The sequence below is a fragment of the Canis lupus genome, chromosome 36 (genome assembly GCF_048164855.1).
Source record: "Canis lupus baileyi chromosome 36, mCanLup2.hap1, whole genome shotgun sequence".
NCBI classification, from domain to species: domain Eukaryota; kingdom Metazoa; phylum Chordata; class Mammalia; order Carnivora; family Canidae; genus Canis; species Canis lupus.
This window is the reverse complement of record NC_132873.1, coordinates 2,181,410-2,201,337: the sequence shown is the minus strand read 5'-3', so window position 1 is coordinate 2,201,337 and position 19,928 is coordinate 2,181,410. Positions and strand designations below refer to the sequence as shown.

Here is a 19,928-nt window from a genome sequence, read left to right as displayed (position 1 = left end):
CCCCCCAGTGCCCATCACCCAGGCACCCCAACACCCCACCCACCTCCCTTCCACCACCCCTTGTTCATTTCCCAGAGTTAGGTGTCTCTCTGTCTCTTCTGTCTCCCTCTCTGATATTTCCTACTCATTTTCTCGCCTTTCCCCTTTATTACCTGTCACTATTTTTTACATTTCCCAAATGAATGAGACCATATAATGTTTGTCCTTCTCCGATTGACTTACTTCACTCAGCAGCATACCCTCCAGTTCCATCCACGTGGAAGCAAATGATGAGTATGGTGAAAATTAACAAGACAGGAAAGAAATTAAAAATGAAAGCAAGAGACAAGAATGTGGCACTTTTTTGGGGATGAAGGGGGACAAATGCATGGGGCCTTTAAACAATAGGAATAGTTGACATTTGATTTTATTTTTTTCAGAAAGACCTTTTTTAAAAAAACGTTTTAGTCTCCTAATTCTCTTGCTTTATAGATTCTGGGCTTTAGGTTACATTTTATACAGTCTTTCACCGCCTCAAGGATGTTTCATAAAAATCATGTGTGCTTCTTAAAGGGCTTGGATTTTTTTTTTCAAGGCTTTGTTCAATTTATTTACGTTTCAGAGCAAGTGAGTAAACCAGCCTTGTTTTCAAACAGCAGTGTAGTTAACCCAACACAATTTGCTAAGATTCTGTTTCCCCACAGATGTGAAATAACTTCTTTAACCCATATTACGTTTCTTTTTTTAAAGATTTTAATTCAATTAGCCAACATATAGTACATCATTAGTTTCAGATGTAGGTCAGCTGCTTGTCAGTTGTGTATAACACCCAGTGCTCATCAGCATATATTACATTTCTTTACACATTTAGGTGTTCTGCTGAATTTTCTCATTACCAGTACCTAAGTTCTAGTTATCACAGCTTTATAATGCATTTTAATATTTGTAAGGGTTAATGTATCATAAGTGTTAGAAGGTGAAGGAGGGTCAGTATTCCCCAGGCCAAGAAGGCACTTTAACAAATAACGAAGCTATCCATATCCATCAGGTTTTATTCAGGGTACCTTTCTGGGAACCAGGGGAGTCGAGCAAGCAATCCCAGCGGCAGCAGTCCTCCTCCTTTTAAATGATTAAAAGTTTGGAATCAAATGAATTACCCAACTCCTTATCAACAGTTTTCTAAACCATATTTGATATTTTCCAGAACTGTAGATTTATTTAAATGCTTTCTTCAGGGGATCCCTGGGTGGCACAGTGATTTAGCGCCTGCCTTTGGCCCAGGGTGCGATCCTGGAGACCCGGGATCGAGTCCCACGTCGGGCTCCCGGTGCATGGAGCCTGTGTCTCTGCCTCTCTCTCTCTCTCTCTCTCTCTCTCTGTATGTGTGTGACTATCATGAATGAATGAATGAATAAATAAAACTTTCTTCAACAACTTTTGACTTAAGGGATCCCTGGGTGGCTCAGTGGTTTGGCGCTTGCCTTTGGCCCAGGGCGCGATCCTGGAGACCCGGGATCGAATCCCACGTCAGGCTCCCTGCATGGAGCCTGCTTCTCCCTCCTCCTGTGTCTCTGCCTCTCTCTGTGTCTATCATAAATAAATCTTTAAAAAAAAACTTTTGACTTAATAATTTAAAGTTAAAATGTTTTATTGTTGCCTCCGCTTTTTGGCAGGAAGGTTGTAAAAAGTGCACCGGCTCTCAGTTGATTCCGTAAAAATAATTTTAGAAAGAAAACTTTTTCATCAGTGCTGTTAGAACATTACAAGGTTTATTTGCATAGCTAAAGTTGACTCCAGGATTTGTCTTCCCTTTATCTATCTTACAAAGGCAAACAGTGTAGTTGGGCTAATATTAACACCAGAAGCAGTAAGTTGAGAGCCGGATTGTATTGCACTTGCTATTCCTTTCCCGACTTCACCTTTGCATTTTGTAGTGCTGCCCCCAGGGCCTTCAGCCACAGCTTTTACAGAGCAAGGGACACGGTGGAGATGAGGTCAGAAGGCAGTTATCTAAAGTGCTGCCATCTGTGCACCAGGGACGCTCTCCTAGTCACCTCGAGTCATCTCCGCCCCCTCCGTCCAGCGGTGCCTCTGCACTTCAGGGAGGATCACGAGCCTTCCTGCATACTTGGCTCACGGCTCATGTCAACTTCCAAGGTGGCTCGAGGGAGGTCATTGGGCGGACATGAACAGAATGAAGGGCCAGAGATGGAGTCAGTGTTGTCAACACCCATTGCTTTCTCTTGCAAAAATTCCCTACCTCTCATGTTAATTTTTCTAGATATGCTTCAGAATTTTGTCAGGTTCCAAAAAACTTTTGGGCTATTTTATTAGGAATCAACTGTAATGTATGGATTAATTTAAGGAACTTTTTTTTTTTTAAGATTTTATGTCTTTATTCATGAGAGACCTAGGCAGAGGGAGAAGCAGGCTCCCCGTGACGAGCCCGATGTGGGACTTGATCCCAGGGCCCTGGGATCACGACCTGAGCCTAAGGCAGACACTCAACCACTGAGCCACCCAGGAGCCCCAGGAACTTTCTATCCAAGAACAGACTGCATGTGTTTTTGAACATGCCAGTGACCCACCTCAGAGCCCCTGATCCAGCATTTCCCTCTGCCAGAATGTCCTTGTCCTCAGCCTCCTACAAGGAGAGCTCCCTCTGTTCATACAAGTCTTCTCAGATCTACCCCTGAATATGCAATTTATTATGCTTATTAGATATAAACATCTCTCCCTGCTAAAACAGAAGTTCCATAGGGCAGAGATGCTCATGTTTTGTTCACTAATATACGGCAGGAGCCTCAAACAGTGACTGGCACAGAGCCGAGACTCAGTAAATATATGAAGTATTTTTTTCTTAAAGATTTTATTTTTAAGTAATCTCTACACCCAACATGGAGTTCAACTCACAGCCCTGAGAGCAAGAGTTGCACGCTCCACCAGCAGAGCCAGCCAGGTGTCCCTGAGGTTTTGTTTTAGTGATAGAAATGCTTGGTGTATTTTATGTTTTTATTTAAATTCCAGTTATTAAACAATGTAATATTAGTTTCAGGTGTACAATACAGTGATTCAGCACTTCCCTACCATACATATGCTCATCACAAGTTCACTCCTTCATCCCCATTACCTGTTTCACCCATCCCTCCACCCACCTCCCCTCCAGTAACCATCTGTTTTTTTCTCTACCGTTAAGAGTCTGTTTCTTGGTTTGCCTCTTTTTCCCCCTTTGCTCATTTGTTTTTCTTAAATTCTACCTATGAGTGAAATCACATGGTATTTGTCTTTGACATATTTTGCTTACCATCCTCTCTCTAGTTCCATCCACATCGTTACAAAATGGCAAGATTACATTCTTTATGGCTAATATTCCATTCTGTATATGTATGGATATGTGTATGTGTGTATATATATATATATTCCATTGTGCATGTATGTGTGTGTAGACTTCCCAATTGCCTATATATATACACATACATATACAATGGAATATTATGTGTATACATTATATACACACACAGATACATATGCCACATATGCCCTGTCCATTCATCAGCCAACAGATACCTGGGTTGTTTCCTTAAGGCATATTTTTTAAAACAGATACTTCAATAGGAATAAATGGGCAAAGGAAATGAACTACCAATTTATTAATACAAACAAAAACAAAGACAAAGTGTGGGGAGGGAGACAGAAATGCGAATAAAACCATAATGAAGGCAGAGATAATTTCTCCAAAAACCCGGGCAGAGGTTAAAGAGATAAGTGACACCACCTTGTGTTGGCAACAATGTAGGAAGCAGCCACCCTTACACATACCAGTCCGAAATATAAATAGTAGTTTGACAGTCTGAATCAAAATTTTAAATATGCATTCTCTTGGATCCTGAAATTCCACTCTTGGAAGTATTTTAAGGTAAGTAAGCAAATATTCTTCTGCTTGTAATATAAAAAAATCTTGAAATGACCTAAATGTCCAACAATATGGGCTGGATTAAATAAAGTCTGATGCCGCTGTACAATAGAATAGTGTGTAAGCATTAAAAACAGTATTGGAGAACATTTTTTTAACATGGAAAAAAGTCTACATTATCTGAAAACAAGTTATTAAACAATAGACTTAAAGTGATCAATTTATTTTTTTAAATGCACGTCATGTATGTGAGTGTGAAGAAACAAAACAGCTGGCATGATATATACCAAAGTGTTAATGGTGGTTATCTTAGTGCTTCAGAGTTTTTTTTCTTTAAATGTTTTCTTCCTATTAACATTTTTCTTAACAAGGGTTATCTTCAGATGGTGAGATTATTTCCTTTATTGTACCTTTTGTTTTTAACAGAATTGTAATTAGCAAGAATACTTCTGTTATGAGGGGAAAAAAACCAAGTTTATTATAAAACAATCGTGGGCCATTCCCCTGCCTACTCACACACGTGTAGACAATCCAGCTAGTTTAGCACTACGTGAGATGACATCCTGCATCCAGCTGTGCGACCACGATTGTTTTTTCCTGTAAAATGTATTGTACAAAGTGAAAGCTTCTGAAAGGATTGGACCACCTTCCTGGAATGCTTATGAGTCGGGCAGCAATTGGACGAGAGATGTTACGACGTCTGAAATCCTCTCAACATCGATCCTAAAGATGCAGTCCTGGGTCTAGCGACCTTCCACACTCTGGCAGCAGGCAGTGGTACGCCAAAAACAAATATTGTCCATTCTCAGCCTCAGGTTCTTCATCCATAAAATGGAAACAGAACCTCAGCGGATGGCTGAGTGAGGGTAAAGTACCTGGAAACAATTTGAAACCGGCAAATTGTTAGATATTTATACTCAAGGTAACAACCCAGTGATCTGAGACTATAAATTTGCTCTGGTATTAAGCTTAAGTAAGCTTGGTATTAAGTAAAATTTGGGCTGATGATCCTCCAGGAGGATAAGACAGGGCTGTAAGCTCAGGCAATAGACGATACAATTCACCATGACGGCCCTTGTTTTATTTGCAGTATATCCAACACTGGTCCTGTTCTGGCTAAAAACTTGTATGTCTTTCCTATAAATTTGCAGGACACTCGAACTCCTTTGTAGATTACCCTGAAACTTTTAGAAAGTGACCAAAGCCCATCATTCTTCTTGGGTTTCTACTGATGGATCTATCTGGAACCAGGAAGGTCTGCTAGACCTGCCAAGAGTCAGGTTGACCAGTACTGACTTCCCAATTGTCAAACCAATGGTTGTTTTAAATTGTATTTTAAAAATGAACTTGATAGACACTTGATATTATTAGCATCTCCTCATTCTCGAAATTAGTTTTCCTGACTCTGGACTCCTCTATTTAGCTCCCTGGATTTTTCTATCCTTGCTCTGTGAGAGAAAATACACGGTAGTGGTAAGAGTTCTTCTGTAAGTTAGTAACAGATTAAAACCTTGTATTAACTGCTGACTGAGACCTTGGACTAATTACTGATAAGCCTCAGTTCCTTGTAAAATGAAGGTAATAATAACATGTACACCATAGAAATACCATAGAATGTGAATTTTAAGAATAGTTCATGTAAGGTTCTGTCACTTGATAAATATTAACTCCCAAAGCTTCTTCTAACTCTGATACCACCCTTCCCCCACCTTCACTGTAGGATACCCTCTGGAGTGATGTCTGGTGATCTTTTCCCCAGTCTCAGCTTCTGTTACTACCGAAACACAGATGGTGCCCATCCTAACCTCCAGCTCATCTCTTTCTTTTGTGCACATTTCTTACCAACTTCTTTTTTTTTTTAATTTTTATTTATTTATGATAGTCACAGAGAGAGAGAGAGAGAGAGAGAGGCAGAGACATAGGCAGAGGGAGAAGCAGGCTCCATGCACCGGGAGCCCGACGTGGGATTCGATCCCGGGACTCCAGGATCGCGCCCCGGGCCAAAGGCAGGTGCTAAACCGCTGTGCCACCCAGGGATCCCCTTCTTATCAACTTCTGAACATCTGCACCTGGATGTCCAACAGGCTGGCATGTCATACTCAAACACTGAACTTTCTCCTTACCCCTAAACTTACTCTTCCTGGTGTGCTTCCTACCCTTCTCAAAGTCACCACCATCCACCAAGTCACCCAGGTCAGAAACACTTCACTTGACCTAACTCCTCCTTCACTTGTCTCTTCTAACTTGGGATAACCTGCCCAGCATGCACAACTTTTGAGTCACCATGCTACAGCAATGAACCCTGCATCTCATGCAAGTGTAACAGGGGTAAACACTGATCCAACCTGGATCTGGGACCACTGGGAACTTGAGTTCCATATTATTCGATGGTGGAAACAGTAAGGGACAAATCTGGAGCCGTTGGCGGCTGTGTTTCCCACTACTCAGAGAAACTCATCTGCTGGTGAGATAAAATGCTACTGACACCAAGAGAAGAGATAGTAGAGAGAAACCTAGAAGCATGTAAAGGGCTATTCTTTTTTTTAATTTTTTTAAAATATTTTATTTATTTATTCATGAGAGGCAGAGACACAGGCAGAGGGAGAAGCAGGCTCCATGCAGGGAGCCCAATGTGGGACTTGATCCCAGGTCTCCAGGACCACGCCCTGGACTGAAGGTGGTGCTAAACCACTGAGCCACCAGGGCTGCCCTACAGGGCTATTCTTAAGACCCAGGTGTCGCCCTCCTCTTCCTGAAATTTGGTTGCTCAACTGAATGAAGTTCAGATGGATTAAGTGTGAGACGTGGAGGGTTATACCCAAGACTCAGGAGGTAAGCAGGTGCCCTTCAATGCAGGACCCCAAACTATATTAAAGAGTTTGGACTTTATCTTAAGAACATTGAGAAGAAATTCAAAGATTTTAAGCAGACAAATCACAAGACTGATGAATTTTTTTGGGAAGATCACTTTGGGTATATTATGGAGAAGGAATTAGGGGTCTTAGTTCAGAAGGCAAAACTCAAGGCAAGGAGCCCAGTTAGGAGGCTGCAATGACCGAAGGAAGCAATGATAGCAAGACTGGGGAAATGGCATGTGTCTAAAGAAAAAATAAATAACAGTAGACTAGAAGAATTAACAGGTCATGTGCCAAGTAGCCATAAGCAACCAGAAAGATACAACCATGAGTGCAAGCCCACCCACTGGGTTGGACCTTCTTGGAAACTGGGAGTGGTGGAGCCTACTGTGCTATACCTCCAAGGACACTTCAGTTGGACACTGCTGACTGCCTCTTTCAAGAGCTGGCCCTTGCCCCAGTTGGTAGCAGTAGACCTTTCCAGTATCTTTCTCCTCATTCCTCCCTCACTTGGGTTGCTGGAATCTCAAGTAGGTTTCAAGACCAACTGAAAATAAAAGTGTGGGTGAGGATCACGAGAAGAGAAATCTGGGTGGCTACCAAGTCTCAATATCTTGGGAAGACTCCTGCAGCTCTGCCGTGTCAGATTGATAAAATAGAGAGGAAATAAAACAGAAGGCCAAGTTTCTTGAACTTAGTTCAAAAGAGTGTTAAAAACAGAACTTCTTGAAGGACATTCCATAGAAATGACCATTATGATGGCCTTCTATTGATGTTAGCCAGAGCTGGTCACTCTCAATGAATTACGGTAATCATGATGTTTGAGTTTCATGAATATGAGAGAGAGAGAGAGAGAGAGAGAGAGAATATTTACCTTTATGATGAATGTACCTTATGAAAACTGAAACAGTGACCTTTGTCCTAAACTATCCCCTCTCAGAACTCTCAATCCAGGAAGAATACGATTTCCTTTTCAATTTAAAAACAGGAACATATTAAGCTTAGGCTACAGTAAAATGTCATGTTGTGGCACAATATTCTCTTCCTGTTAGTAGAAATTACCTGTCTCGAAATGCACAGGAAAAAAAAATTAAAACAAGGAAGTGATTTTAAAGTAGTCATTTCCATGGGTAGGTTTTGTAACCTGTGAGGCAATCTCAACCGTCATCCCCTTACTCCTTAACTAGAGCTGAAACCTAGAAAAAGGAACCTTGCCTAGTTGGAATCCCAGACCTCCAAGCGGGACAATGTTGACTTCCTATCCCCATGGTCTCCTGAGAAGTTGCCACAGCACAATTGTTTGATATATTTTTGTTGAATTTTTGAAAATGTATGTTTTATTAACTCACATATACCCGATGCCAAACCCACAGTATGTGGTTGGTAAATATTTGTTGACTGAATGAATAACTAGACCCCACCCAAACTATGACACATTGGTCCCCTGAATTCTTTTGCTCACTGTTCCATGCTTTCTCCTTTTCAATGCCATTCTCTCCCTTCCTCATTGCTATCATTTAAGAAACAGCACTGGTGCTCAGGCTCTGGAAATCGACAAACCTATTTTCAAAACACAGGCACTTAGTTCTACCACTTCCGAGGTGAACCATTCGTTTCACTTGTGGTTTCAAGTCCTTCACCAGTAAAGAAGAATAGTATCTAAACTGGAGAGCTCTTGAGGGGTTGACATCAGACGTAGCATCATAAAGCCTGAGCACAGTGCTTCCAAGGCAGTAAGCACTCAGCAACACTGACATATATGGTTTTTTAGCTGCAACCCCATTCAGACTTTGTACTTCTCCAAATATTAGCATCCCACACACACACACAAAAAAGGGCAAAATAAGCGGTGGCTTCCAACCTGGGTTTTGCCGACCCCTCAGAGCTGCTGGAACTGTTCAATGTCAATTCCATCTTGCTACAAATACAGTCGCTCTGGGAAGGAGGGAGATGCTAGGAAGATGGGGAAACCCCACCTTCTTTTCCAATAAGAGAGGATCCACTTGGATTTCTTTAATCAGTTGGAGTTCTTTGAAGACTGAAAACAATTCGCCTGCTGGAGTAAAAGTTAGGAACCGTTATCGCATACCATGTTGCTTCTCCACATCTGTTTTAGTGTGGCTGCGAAGACAGCTAGTTCCATTTCCAGTAACTGGCTGGGTTTTCTTGGGCAAATCACTTCACTTCTCTGCTCTCAGCTCCCCATCCCTCGAAATGCGGACTTTGGAAAGATAATGTTGACGGTTCGTGTTTTCATGTTAGTTGTAGTTCTGGAAATCCGAGAAGAGTTATTTCGAAAGGCTTAATAAATTAGAGCTCACCATTTAACTCCAGTCATCATTTAGCTGTACTATCCTGGGGCACGATACATATGCAGACACGTGTTGAATATCAAATGAGCGAGTGATTTAATTGTTGCTGGAAACGGTGACAGGCTGTTGCACCGACTGCGCCCTGGTGGGGCTGTGCTAGGGGACAGCAGCTGTCTTCTACCAGCCGAGGGCCTGGGGAAGTGACACGAGCATGACTCAGTAGAGTGGACTCCACAGTTTAGAAGTCTGGATGTCTTGCTTTTCCTATGACCCAAGAAATCGTAAATACAATTATTCAACCAATCCTACTGATTATGTCACCCGTGCACATCCCAAGTCCACCTCTAGCCTCCTCAGCTACCACAGGAGACCACCATCCCCGACTCCCTGCAATGGCCTCCTCAGCGTCTGCCCACTTCCACCCTTACTACTTCCAATCTGTTCTAAAGGGGTGCTCGCTATTCCCTGTGACTGGAACGGGCACGCTTCCCTCAGGCACTGTCACCCATTTCATTCTACATCTATGTGTTATTTTCTGTTTCTCCCGGGAGGCTGTGAACCCCAGGAGGACAGAGACCTTTCTTACTGCTATAGCCCAAACCTGCTTCCCACCTCCTGCCTACACCAAGAAGCCTTTTCAAAAATAATCAACGAATGAATGCTCAAGGCTGAAACCACGTCTTAAATACTTAAATCTCATGTCATCAACACACTGAGGGCAAGGCCGATGCAAAGCAAGCACGCTATAATGGATCGTCCCATGTGAGACTCATTTAAGGAAAGTATGGCTCTCCTCTCTGGGTTTTATTTTTAAAGACTGTGTTTATTTGACAAATCGAGAGAGCCAGAGAGGGAGAGGGAGAAGCAGGCTTCCTGCTGAGTGGGGAGCCCGAGGTGGGGCTTGATCCCAGAACCCCGGGATCAGGAGCTGAGCCGAAGGCAGATGCTTAACCAACTGAGTCCCCCAGGTGCCTCTCCTCTCTGGGTTTTAGACAAAACTAATTGAATCTTTTCCACTCTTCCAGTTGTGTGACTTTGAGCCTGGATTTCATTAACTGTAAAATGAGCTAATGCTTATTTCGCAGGGTTGCTCTAAGATGAGTGAAGGGCTCTGCAGAGCATCTTAGTGTGCCTTCCCGGTAACCCCACTAGCACTGGGGGAAGGTTCAGGGAAGAAGTCTAAAAAGAAGAAAGCAAATACTCAACTAGGAAAAAAAACAAACCTCTAATCAGCAAGTTTTGCGTACAAAAAGTCAGGAACAACTCCCTTGAAGTACCTTGTCTTGGTATAATCCAACTTGCTATTCAAATGTTGATGGAAAAAGGGGCATGGTGGTGGGGGTGGTAGTCAACTTTGTTTTGCCCTATTCCAGATCCCTTCTAGCAATGACTTGACAGCCATCTGCCACTTGGAGTTGTTCAACTATGCGGTAAGTAGTATTTATGAGAGAAAATGCAGCAGGTGCTCACAAGGATTGGGCAACTATTCGGAATCTATTCAGAGCATCATAACTGAAACCTCTCAGTGGCAAGTTTTAGGATAGAGAGTTGAATCCTAAACATGGCCCGCAAGGATCTGGCCTTTGACCACCATTTATGCCTCATTCCAATCCTAATCTCCTCCTTGTTCCTGGAGCTCTCAGTGGGTTAGTTTTCTTTCCATTTCAGCCACAGGATCTTTACACAAGTGCTTCTCCTTGCCTAGACCCTCCCTCAGTTAACTAGATTCCCCTTGATACCTCAAGGTCACTTCTTTAGAGAATGCCCTGATCTCCAGCCTAAGTCCCAGAATCTTCCTTCGATCATAGGGTTTCCCTTTGCAGTGATACGCCGAATCGTGTGGATATTTTTGCCTAAGGCTCCTCTCCGCCCATAATTTGTACTCTAAGAACAGAATCAATGAGTGACTAGGCTCAGGGCCCGGAAAGTTCCCGGCAAGCGGTAGGTATTCAGTCAACAGCTGTTGAATAACCGAATAAATCAAGTTTCCAGGACTCGTGCGGGGATTGAGTACGCAAGCGGGAGGCCAGATCCCTGCTCGCTCTGCGCCCGCGGCAGGGGGCCCCGCGCCTCCTTCCAGCAGGTGGGCGACTCCTCCACCTGCCCCTGCCCCAGCCGCAGAGTGTGCGGAGGAAGGGGTGGGTTTAAGGGCGGATGCTGGAGGTCATCGGTCCGCAGAACGGAGGGCAGGTCCCGGTGGGCGCCCCAGGCCCCCGCGAGGCCGCCCGCCGACCCCTCTCGCCATCCGGCGGCACAGAGCGGCGCGCCCACCTGCGCCGCGGCCCATGCGCCCAGGGCGCGCGCGATCCGCAGCTTCAGCCGCAGCCCCAGCCCCCGCCCCCGCCCCCGCCCCCGCCGAAGTCCGGCCCCGCCGCCGCCTCCTCCCCGCCTCCCGGGTCTGTCCCGCCCGGGCCCAGGTCCCCGCGCCGCGGAGCCAGCAGGTGCCGGACGCCCGAGAGCGCGCCGTCCCCCCGCGCGCGGGACCATGAAGGTCGAGTTTGCGCCGCTCCACATCCCGCTGGCGCGGCGGCTGCAGACGGCCGCGGTGCTGCAGTGGGTCCTGTCCTTCCTGCTGCTCGGTAAGGACCGCGCTCGGCCGCCCGGGACCCCGCCCCACTCCGCGGGCTCCGTCCCGCCCTCGCCGACGGTCGCCGTGCGAGGACGCGCCCGGGTCCTCCAGCCCTCCCTCGGTGCACGGCGGGGCGGGCAGGTCGCGGGGAGCTCCCGCCCCCTCGGGGCTCCCCTTCTGGTTGCTCCCCCGCGTGCACGAGCTCACTCGGGGCCCCCTTCTGGTTGCTCCCCCGCGTGCACGAGCTCACTCGGGCCCCCCTTCTGGTTGCTCCCCCGCGTGCACGAGCTCACTCGGGGCCCCCTTCTGGTTGCTCCCCCGCGTGCACCAGCTCACTCGGGCCCCCCTTCTGGTTGCTCCCCCCGCGTGCACGAGCTCACTCGGGCCCCCCCCTTCTGGTTGCTCCCCCCGCGTGCACAAGCTCACTCGGGCCCCCCTTCTGGTTGCTCCCCCGCGTGCACCAGCTCACTCGGGCCCCCCTTCTGGTTGCTCCCCCGCGTGCACGAGCTCACTCGGGGGGCCCTTCTGGTTGCTCCCCCGCGTGCACGAGCTCACTCGGGCCCCCCTTCTGGTTGCCGCCCCCCTCCGCGTGCACCCGTAGCGCACACTGCCGGCCAGCTGCTCTGCGCTGAGCTGCTGCGGGCCTTACCTACAGCTGCGGGCTCGGCTGGCAGTTACACAGCCTGGTGAGGCCTGGCGCATGGGTGCACCCAGATGTAACCAAGACCCAGGTGAGGCCTGGCGTGTGGGTGCACCCAGATGTAACCAGGACCCAGCCCAGCCACGCAGCGCTGCTCTCTAGCCCCACAGAAGGCAGACACTGTCTATCTGCAGCGCAAGTTACTACCGCTAACTTTTGCGTGTTCCGGAGCATCTCGGGGCAAAAAGGTACCTTTGTACAAGGAAGGGCTGCCCCAAATATCAGATGGGGTCGGGTGGCTTCTGTATGTAAAGAGCTGGACTGCAGGCTGTGTTCTAGTGGGTTCCAGAGTCAACTCCATCTAGAAGGAGGCAGTCACTAGATGGAGCTGGTGCTTGACCTGGGTGCTTTGTCCCCTGCATGTTTGTTCAGCTCTTGGAGTAAATGGGGGATGATATGAACGAGGGAGGAATTCTCAGGAACTTGCCCTCTTCTGAAGGCTAACGTCATTTGTGTGCCACAATGAGGTCATGGGTCGTCTGCCGTAGAGGCCACAGGGATAACAGTAATAAACTCATCGCACTGTAGACCTCTGCATTTTTGAAATGGTTTCAAATTTTGTTTTGAAGATTTTATTTATTCCTGAGAGACAGAGAGAAGCAGAGACATGGAGGGAGAAGCAAGCTCGTGACGCAGAGCCCAATGCAGGACTCGATCCTGGGACCAGGATCATGCCCTGAGCCAAAGACAGATGCTCAACCGCTGAACCCCCCCCCGCCCCCCCGGGGGCGTCCCAGGTTTCACATTTTGAATGCCTAAGTCAGTGGCTCTCCACCCTGCATTCACATTAGAATCACTGGAGGAGCTTCTAAAAATTTCAGATGCCTAGGCCCTGTCCGTAGAAGGTCTCGTTCATCTGTTAGAGAATGGAGCCCATGCATAAATGTGGTTTTTTTTTAAGATTTTATTTATTTATTTGAGGGGGAGATAGAGAGGGCAGGTGCGCCCACCGGCGAGGGCGCAGGAGCAGGGGAGGGAGTAGCAGACTCCGTGCTGAGCAGGGAGCCCCATGCAGGGCCCCATCTCAGGACCCTAGGGTCATGACCTAAGCTGAAGGCAGACACTTGCCTGAGACCCAGGTGTCCCTCAATATTTTGTGTATCTATGTAAATATATAAATATATGTGTGTGCGTAAACACAGGCTCTCCAAGTGACCCTAGTGTACGACTCGGGTTTACTGAAAAAGGAACTTCGAACCGTTAACACATTAAGTCCTCCCAGGCCAGACTGTGGACACAAGTGTGCCAGCATCACATTCCATTTTGAACTAGAGCAGAGGAGCATTGACATAACACACTCACTGCGGGCCTGGTGTGTGCCGGGTCCCTCCGCGCCGTACGCCCTTAACCCTGCAATCTTCACAACCACGCTCTGAGGCAACGGGTGTTGGTTCCTGCCCTCGTCGGACAGATGAGGGGACCGACGGGCGACATGGGCTGTTGGAGGTCACAGGGCTAGTGGGAGGGGGAGGAGCCGGATGCAAACCCAAGTGTTGCACCCGGGGTCCCTGCTTTCACCACTGTGCCACCTACTTGAATGGCTTGGACTCGGAGACTGTCTTTCTCGCTGATCAGTCACAGCTCTGGTGGCCCACTGTCCTTTCTCTCATGGCCTTCATCGTGGCTTGTCATTACCATCCTCTACCGGAGGGAAGCTCTCTACCCCGTGTGTGTCTCGCTGTATTGACCAAGGGACCCTCACAGCCACCTGTAAGGTGGGCGCTACCCCTGTAGACCTTTTACAAGCGAGGATGCTCGAGGTGGAGCGAGTTGCTCAAGGTCACAGGGCTCTAAGGTGGTGAAGCCACAGATGTCAAACGTGAATGAACTGGTGACTTAGGTTTATAACTAATGATTCTTAATTTGGGTCCGACTGGAGTGGCTTGCAGATCATTTAAGTGCTTTTATTGCATGAATCTGATATTTGTGTTACCAGGAGCATGTTATTTTGTACTATATATTTTGGTCATTGTATTTTTGGAAACTTTCAAACACACGGGGGCGCCTGGGTGGCTCAGTCAGTGAAGTGTCTGCCTTCATCTCAGGTCATGACCTTGGGGTCCTGGGATCAGCCCCATGGGGGGCGTCCTGCCCAGCTGGGAATCTGCTTCTCCCTCTCCCTCTGTCCCTCCCCCTGCTGATGCTCTTTTCTCACTCACTCTCAAATAAATTAATTAATTAAATATTTGATAAAAAACTTTCAAGCATACAAAAAGCAGAGAGAAGTGTATGAAGTGTCCCATGCCCGTTACCTGGGTTTATAGTTATTTTAACAATTTGCCATATTAGTTTCAGCTGTGGTTTTTGCAGAACTATCTTAAAACAACTCCTTATATTTTAATCCCAAGTACTTTAGTAGGCGCATGTAAAATTGGCTATTTTTTATGTAATCATATTACACGTGTAGTATAATCACTTAAAATCACTTGAGCTAAGTTCACATTTCCTACAGTATGTCAAAAATATACTTTTATTGGTGATTTATTTGTTTTTTTTTTAATTTTTTATTTATTTATGATAGTCACAGAGAGAGAGAGAGAGGCAGAGACATAGGCAGAGGGAGAAGCAAGCTCCATGCACCTGGAGCCCGACATGGGATTCGATCCCGGGTCTCCAGGATCGCGACCTGGGCCAAAGGCAGGCGCCAAACCGCTGCGCCACCCAGGGATCCCCTGGTGATTTATTTGAACCAGGTTCCAAGCAAGACCCTTTGTGTTGCATTTGGTTTTTACCTGTCTTTTGGTTTGGAACTATGTTCCTGGTTTGTTTTCTTGTCAGTAAAGCACTAGGGAAACCAGGTTGTCCTGCAAGATGTCTCTCCCCTTCAGGGTTTTCCCTGATTGTTTCTTTGTTGTGTTAACCTGTGCCTCAACCTCCTGTTTGTCTTCTATAGTGGAAGTTAGATCTGAGGCTTGATTAGATTTAGGGGAAGACCTTTGTGGCAAGGTCTCTTCCCACACTCTGCCATGTGCTTCATGTCACATTATGTCAGGATGTACATCATGTCTAGTTGTCCCATTAATAGCGTCTAAGAGTAATCAGGGTGCAGGCAGGAAGTGATCTGAGGGCTGGTAACTGGCATGTGCAAACAAATTCTCCATTGATTGTTGCCCTTTCACCTTGTGGTTTGAGTCTCCATCAGTGATCCTCGCTATTGGGACTCCAAAATTCATCCTATCCTTCATTCTTCACATACTAGCTAGAATTTATGCAAAGAATAACCCCCCCCCCAAATCATCTAGGGCCATTTGACTATACCCTACAATTCAATTCTTACTGGGAAGGTAGGATAAGAACTTACTTACTTCCATTTAATTATCAATTTCAGAGGAAGGAGTCGATGTAGTAGCTACTTCCAATGGTGACAAGAGTTTTTATTAACGACGTTATTTTAAGATCTCTAAATCAGAACCTTGGCATGCATTTTCTTTCCAGGAAATGACTTTAAGCTCTTAGACATTGAAATACATTTTTGAAATCCCAAAATGTTTCATTTAGTCATGAAACCAAACACTCTTTCCTTGAGATAAATGTTAAATACCTGTCATCCAGCATTATAACATTGTATTCGTTTCAGGTGGATGACATAGGGATTTGATACGTGTGTGTATTATGAAATGATGGCCACAATAAGTTAAGTCTATCACCACACATAGTTATATTTTTCCTTGTAATAAGAGCTATTAAGACTCACTCTCTTAGCTTTCAAATACAATACAGTATTGTCTCCTGTAGTGACCATGCTGTGTGTTACACCCCCAGGACTTATTTATTTTATAAATGGGAGTTGGTACCTTTTGACCACCTTCAGCCATTTTGCCCACCCCTCTGCCCCCTGCTTCAGGCAACCACCCCTCTGTTCTCTGTATTTATGAATTAGTTTGTTTCTGTGTTTGTGTTTTTACAGAGGGAGGGGGAGGGGAGCCTGATGTGGGGCTTGACCTCACCACCCTGAGATCATGCCCTGAGCTGAAGCCAAGTCTGATGCTTCACCAACTAAGCCAACCAGACACCACTATGGATAAGTTTTTTTGTTGTCTTTTTAACATTTCACACACAAGTGATATCATACAGTGTTCTCGGTCTCATCTATTCCACTTAGCATAACATCCTCAAAGTCTCTCCAGTGGTATCACAAATGTCAGGATTTCCTTTTTTTTTTAATGACTTTATTATATATATATATATATATATAATTATTATTATTATTATTATTATTTATTATAGAAAATCACATTTTCTTAATCTATGGACACTTAAGTTGTTTCCGTGGCTTGGCCACAGTAGGCAATGCTGCAGTGAACACAGGGGGTGCAGATGTCTTTTTGAGATAGTGATTTTATTTCCTTTGGATAAATACCCAGAAGTGGGATTTCTAGATCAGCTGTCATCCAATCTTAATATTCAAGAACTGAAATGGTATATACTAGCTTGTGTGCTACCAGCCTGCTAGCTGAAAAGTGGGAAGCTACAAAAGAGGGAGCCAACATTTATTGACTATCTTCTACCTATACCAGGTTGTGGCAAAGATCACTAGGTTTCCTATTTATTTATTCATTTATGAAGATTTTATTTATTTATTCATGAGAGACAGAGAGAGAGAGAGAGAGAGGCAGAGATACAGGCAGAGGGAGGTGCAAGCTCCCCTCTGAGCAGGGAGCCCGATGCAGGACTCGATCCCAGGATCACACCCTGAGCCAGAGGCAGATGCTCAACCACTGAGTCCCCCAGACACCCCAGGTTTAACTTTTTAAGAAAGTGCCAGACTTTCTTCCCAAGTAGTTGTCTATTTATATTCCCACCAGCAGCACATGAAGGTACCACTCTTCCAGATCCTAGCCATCACTTGATATAGCCATTTATTAAAAACTTTGTGAATAAGCACGCAGTAATGTTTCATCGTGGTTTTAGTTTGCATTTCCCTAATGGCTAATGATGATGAGCATCTTAGGCTTATTTGCTATCTGTATATCTTATCTTTGGAAGTGCCTGTCTGTATAAATCTTTTGTCCATTTTTAATTGAGTTGCTTGTCTATTGGGTTTAGAGATTTGGCTGTGTTCTTCTGGATCCGAGTCTTTTATCAGGTATATACTTTGTGTAGAATTTTCTTCCACTCTAGGGATTCTCCTTTCATTGTATAAACAGTGTCATTAGAAGAACAGAAGTTTTTAATTTTGATGGAGTTCAGTTTACCCATATTTTTTTTGTGGATGATAGTTTTGGTGTTTTATCTAGGAATTTTTGCTTCATCCAAATCAGAAAGATTTTTTTTTATATTTTCTTCTACGTGTTTTATAGTTTTAGGTTTTATATATAGGTTTGTGGTTCATTTGGAGTTAATTTTTACATATGCTACAAGGCCTAAGTGCATTTTTTTGCATATATATAATCCAGTTGTTCCAGCTCTATATGTTAAAAAACAAACAAACAAAATATGTTCCTTCTCTGCTGTCACGCCCTTGTGTCTTTGACAAAAGTTAGTTATGCATACGTAGGTGGGTTTATTTCTGGACTCTCTGTTCCATTCATCTGTCTGCCTATCTTGATGGCAGTACAATGCTGATGTGATTACTGTAGATTTATCATAACTTGTGGAATCAGTTCTCGTTAGCCCTCAAACCTTGACGCTTTTTTTTTTTCCAGAGCTATTTCGATTATCCTATAGATTCTTTATCTTTCCATTTGCACTTTAGAATCAACTTGTCAATGTCCACACACGAGAAAATCTGCGATTTTCATTGGGATTGATTTTTGATTGAGATTAGCCTATAGATTAATTTGGAGAGAATTGAGATCTCAAAAATACTGAGTCTTCGCTGTGTGATTTTATTTATAGCAGAGCATATTTAAGAATCACTTGGGGATTTTTGTTGAAATGCAAATTCCCCCAGAGACTTTGATTCTGCAGGTCTCAGGGCCATTACATTTTCTTAAACTTTATTTTGAAATAATTTCAGAAATACTCATTGTAGAAAATTAAAATTCTGGAAAATTACAAAAACCCTAATATTCCTTCATCAAATTCCCCAAATGTTAACATTTTACCATGTTTTCTTTTCTTTCTCCTTGCCTCTCTCTCCACAAACACTCACAATTATTATTTTTTTAACTCTTTAAGGATAAGCCACAGACATGGTTTCTCTTTATCGTTAAGTACTTTATATTTCCTAAAACCAAGGGTACTCTCTTACATAACCACAGTATAAGTATCCAAATGAGAAAAATAACAGTGATACTGTTTAACAGTCTAATTCGTACATAGACCCTATTCACATTTCAGTAACTGCCCCACAAATGTCCTTTATAGCAAAGGAACCCACATGTTGTATTTAGTTGTCTTTTTTTTTTAATTTTTTTATTTTTTTATTTATTTATGATAGTCACACAGAGAGAAAGAGAGAGGCAGAGACACAGGCAGAGGGAAAGCAGGCTCCATGCAGGGAGCCCGACGTGGGATTCGATCCCGGATCTCCAGGATCGCGCCCTGGGCCAAAGGCAGGCGCCAAACCGCTGCGCCACCCAGGGATCCCTAGTTGTCTCTTTTATTATAGTTTTCAGTTTGTAGCTATTCAAAGTAGTTGTGCTTTTTTCAGATTGTAAACATTTCAGAAATAGCAAGAGCATGGAACTAGTTTCAGCAGGATCCTGTTAATTTATTTGCATTCATTAGGTGAAGAAGTAGGTCCAGTAATGGATTTGCTTTTAAACAAGAAAAATGTAGTTCTGTCTCCCTAAAACTTTTTAAAAAGCGTGTGGAACAGACCCACATGTGAGGAATACTGAGCTGCACCATTCTGCAGAGAGGTCTGAGGTTTCTCTTTTAGCGCCATCCTAAGAAACTCTGGGAGGTAAGTTCCCTTCAAGCAGGAATTTTAAAAATCAGAAGAATGTTACCCATACATTCTTATAATCGACAGATGGCCCTGATTGTGTTTTGAAATATAATGCCTCAGGAACAGGTAAGAAAAGAGTGTGATGTGCTAAACTCTTGAGTTCCATTTTCTTCCTCCATCCCGTTACATGGTTAAAATATGTATAAGAACAACAACAACAACAAAATATGTATAGGAACAATTTTTCATAGAGGAAAAGTGAAAACCTCTTGGAAAAAAAAAAAAAAACAACCTCTTGGATACAAGTGGGAAGGATACACATACGAATTACATGTTTTCAATTATGTAATTATTTAAATATTTAATTATTTCTTAATATTTAATCCAAGTAAATAAAACTTAAGTGGCTTTTGCAATATTTTTCTGATGCTGTTTGCTCATGGAAATTTAATAGAATCATATTCAAGATGAAAATATTCTTACATAAGTAGATTTGTTCTACAGTTTTTTCTTTCTAGTGGAGCCATTTCTTTTTTAAAAAGTAATCTTTTGAGTATAAGATAATTTGGACTAATTATTAGAAAAATTGAAAAGTGTAGAAGAGCTTTTAAAGACCCTAGGAAAATTCCATATTCCCATTCAGAAGTAATTATTATTAATATTTTGGCATATTTTCCCCTCCTGTTTATTTTTTTAAAATTATTTTTTAATGGGAAGCCCAGGTGGCTCAGCGGTTTAGCGCTGTCTTCAGCCCAGGGCGTGATC

The 19,928-nt window shown here is 44.2% G+C and overlaps 1 protein-coding gene and 1 long non-coding RNA gene across 4 annotated transcripts in view; one reads left to right on the top strand and one right to left on the bottom strand.

The window, feature by feature from the left end:
• Positions 1–3,611: 3,611 nt before the first annotated feature.
• Positions 3,612–12,695, bottom strand: LOC140625878 (uncharacterized). Of its 2 annotated transcripts, XR_012025154.1 has the most exons (3): positions 12,521–12,695; positions 8,609–9,323; positions 3,612–4,767 (listed from the first exon to the last, which is right to left on the bottom strand). It is a non-coding gene; the product is annotated as an uncharacterized lncRNA (long non-coding RNA). The 2 variants fall into 2 exon arrangements; XR_012025153.1 differs by lacking the exon at positions 12,521–12,695 and having other exon boundaries at positions 8,609–11,250.
• MOGAT1 (monoacylglycerol O-acyltransferase 1) overlaps positions 11,430–19,928 on the top strand; it is a 37,141-nt gene continuing 28,642 nt past the window's right edge. For both annotated transcript variants that reach the window (XR_012025152.1, XM_072813557.1), the window contains exon 1: positions 11,430–11,638. Coding sequence is in view for 1 of the 2 variants with exons in the window: in XM_072813557.1 (XP_072669658.1) it covers positions 11,545–11,638 (94 nt within the window). In the remaining variant the exon portion in view is untranslated. The remainder of the gene's footprint in view (positions 11,639–19,928) is intronic.